This window comes from Helianthus annuus, chromosome 5, assembly GCF_002127325.2.
Source record: "Helianthus annuus cultivar XRQ/B chromosome 5, HanXRQr2.0-SUNRISE, whole genome shotgun sequence".
Classification (NCBI taxonomy): Eukaryota; Viridiplantae; Streptophyta; class Magnoliopsida; order Asterales; family Asteraceae; genus Helianthus; species Helianthus annuus.
In genome coordinates, this window is record NC_035437.2 from 110,863,238 (window position 1) to 110,865,903 (window position 2,666).

Genomic DNA, 2,666 nt, shown 5'->3' on the forward strand with positions numbered 1-2,666 from the left:
GTTAAAGGAGGGTTACTGCCGGACGTATGTGACGGTGTTGAAACGGTTCGGTGGGTTGCCCCATACTGGTTTGGAGTTGAACACACCCAAGCGTTTTTCTTACGTATATCTTCTCTGATAGATGCAGCCTCTTGCGCGCGTCTATCTTTTGTAATCTTCATTCACCATGACACTCCAAAATCTTTCATCTTCAACTCACTTCCAGTGATATGTATATAATTGATCTCTAACATATACTTTGAAGCAAACAACATATAATCCACATATACCAACAAATAGACGTAAGAGACTATCTAGAAGCTTCTTGTACCTATCTCTAACATATTATTTGAAGCAACAATGTACATCAAGATTACCCCATACTGTAATTGTTCGGGTTTGACCGATGTTTGTAACGCAGACCCGTAGCCCCATCTGCCTTACCCTTATATTTATCGTCTCACGCACATGTGATTTTAATATAAAATTTTGTACAGAAAATAAGGTAACCCTGTCTCAAAAGTTTGCATTCATTACCATAAAGATTGTCATATGATAAATTTTATCTGCATAAAAACAATAGATCTTAAAAACTTTGAACTCACCATAACGTACAGCTCTACCTGATGTAGTTGATTTAAGTTAATTAACATATCTGACCAACAAACTTAACTCATGATCTATTGAAAGGTGAATTAATTAGAGTATGACAAGCTTCACACCCGGAGACTTCATTGGTACGATTCTTTTCAGCTGGCGCTTAGCAGAAGATCTTGCAGCATCCGCGCTAAACCAGTCCTTGTTATCATTCATAATGATCCCATGCTGACAACGTGGATCAATCACAATTTTCTGGAGTGCAACCGCGTGTTCTATCACGTATGCAGCAAGTTCAAGATCGCTAATTCGACCATAATACCCCAAAATTTTGAAAAGCTTGAGATTTTCAAGGCAATGATCGTTAGCAAGATGCCTTACTTTCCTTCTCCTTTTGATTGGGGAAAACCAAAGTAGCTGCAAAGACCCTTGGTAAGTTTCTAAGTTGACAAAATCCTAACATTAATTGTCATTAATCAAATCGAGAGATATACCTTAAATATAAAAGTCTCTAAAACTGGAAATGCCTTAGCAACGGAAGCAAACTCTAGAAGACAATCATCTTCATAAGCTCCGGTTGTCAGCATTAGTTTTTTGAGATTTGGTAGCTGAGGCATTGAACCAACATTTGGTAGTAATTTCTGCCAAAGTATCAGAAAAAAAACAGCCTCAAGTTCCATTGATGGTTGATTCTATATACGTAATTAGAGTTGAACTTCTCCGTACTAACCTCTGGACGACGGAAAGTGATGCAAAGAGCCTGCAGGGACGAAGCACAAGAAGAAACCTGATTGAACACCTTATTGTCCAACCCCGGCAGTGCTTGAGAAAGATTAACTTCTTTAAGTTTTGGAAGATTAGTGAGACATATATCTACCGGTCGACCCTTGTATATGAATGATACAAGGTCAAAATCAGATAAATAAAGGGATTGAAGATCACGACAGTGCACTATTTCAAAGTGTTTTACGTTAAGATGCCGTCCAGCAACACGGATATGAGTCATGTAACTCGAGTCATGGATAGATATTGACTCAATTTGTGGAGATCTTGTTAATAAATCCTCAAGAACTGCGGCTCTCAGCTTAACGTTATTCAAGTAAAGTTTTTTTAATGACACAAACTCTACATACCTAGAATTGGGTAATATTAAAGGGAAGTCATAGTTTAAATCTAGTTCAAGTATCTCAACCTTTTTGTTTACTGCAAACTGGAGCCATTCATCAATAACTCTCTGATTAAGATCACTAAAACCTAAATTAATCCGGAATCTATGAACCACTGGGTGGTTGTAATTTTGGATGACACTGTTCACCTGCTCGATGAATTTAGATCGCTCTAACCTATACAGCGACGTATTGTCGAAGAAAATCTTCATCGCATCAAAGTTCAAGTGGGTTAAACCATGCCACAAAAACCTCCATTTTTTTTGTGACACTGCTGGTGACCATGGCGTCTTTTACAGGCAAAAGCGACAGTATGAAAATGAGAATTTCATATGGCATGTCGGTGATGCTCAAAGCATCTGAATTCGATCCATCACAACCCAGATCCTTCACAAAATATATATAAGTCATCAATAAGTATTACTTGAAGCCGTAAACAAACTACAGATTATGTAATTTAAACAATCCAATAGATGAATCCAAGAAATAACAAGATCAACAGACTGAAATAATCTATATATATATATTCAATCCTTCATAAAATGCAAGTCATCATTAGCCTCAACAACAAGCAATTGAAGCAGTAAATATTATCCAATAGACGAATATATACCCTAAGTTTAAGATATAATAAGAACTAATACAAGAAACAAGAATTTCAGTTGCAAAATATCGTTGCTAGCTGCATCTGGGATTTTGACATTTACCATTAGTTACCTTAGAAAGAAATCTAATGAATTGTAGACTGATACAACAAAATTTGATGGACAGAAATTAAACAACAAAAGTTAAATCGAGCAAAATTCAATCGGATGGACTGAAACAACAAAATTTAATCGATATGAATAGATCGATCACCTTTTTTTGGAGCAGCTCGACGCCTTTGGGACCTCATTACACGAACAAGAAAATTACGAAAGCAGC

General features: G+C 36.6%; 1 protein-coding gene across 1 annotated transcript; it reads right to left on the reverse strand.

Moving 5' to 3' along the window:
- Nucleotides 1-678: 678 nt before the first annotated feature.
- On the reverse strand, nt 679-1,954 carry LOC110943409. Its single transcript, XM_022185159.1, has 3 exons — nt 1,307-1,954; nt 1,104-1,217; nt 679-1,032 (listed from the first exon to the last, which is right to left on the reverse strand). The coding sequence occupies exons 1-3, from the start codon at nt 1,952-1,954 to the stop codon at nt 679-681; spliced, it is 1,116 nt and encodes a 371-aa protein (XP_022040851.1).
- Nucleotides 1,955-2,666: the final 712 nt, after the last annotated feature.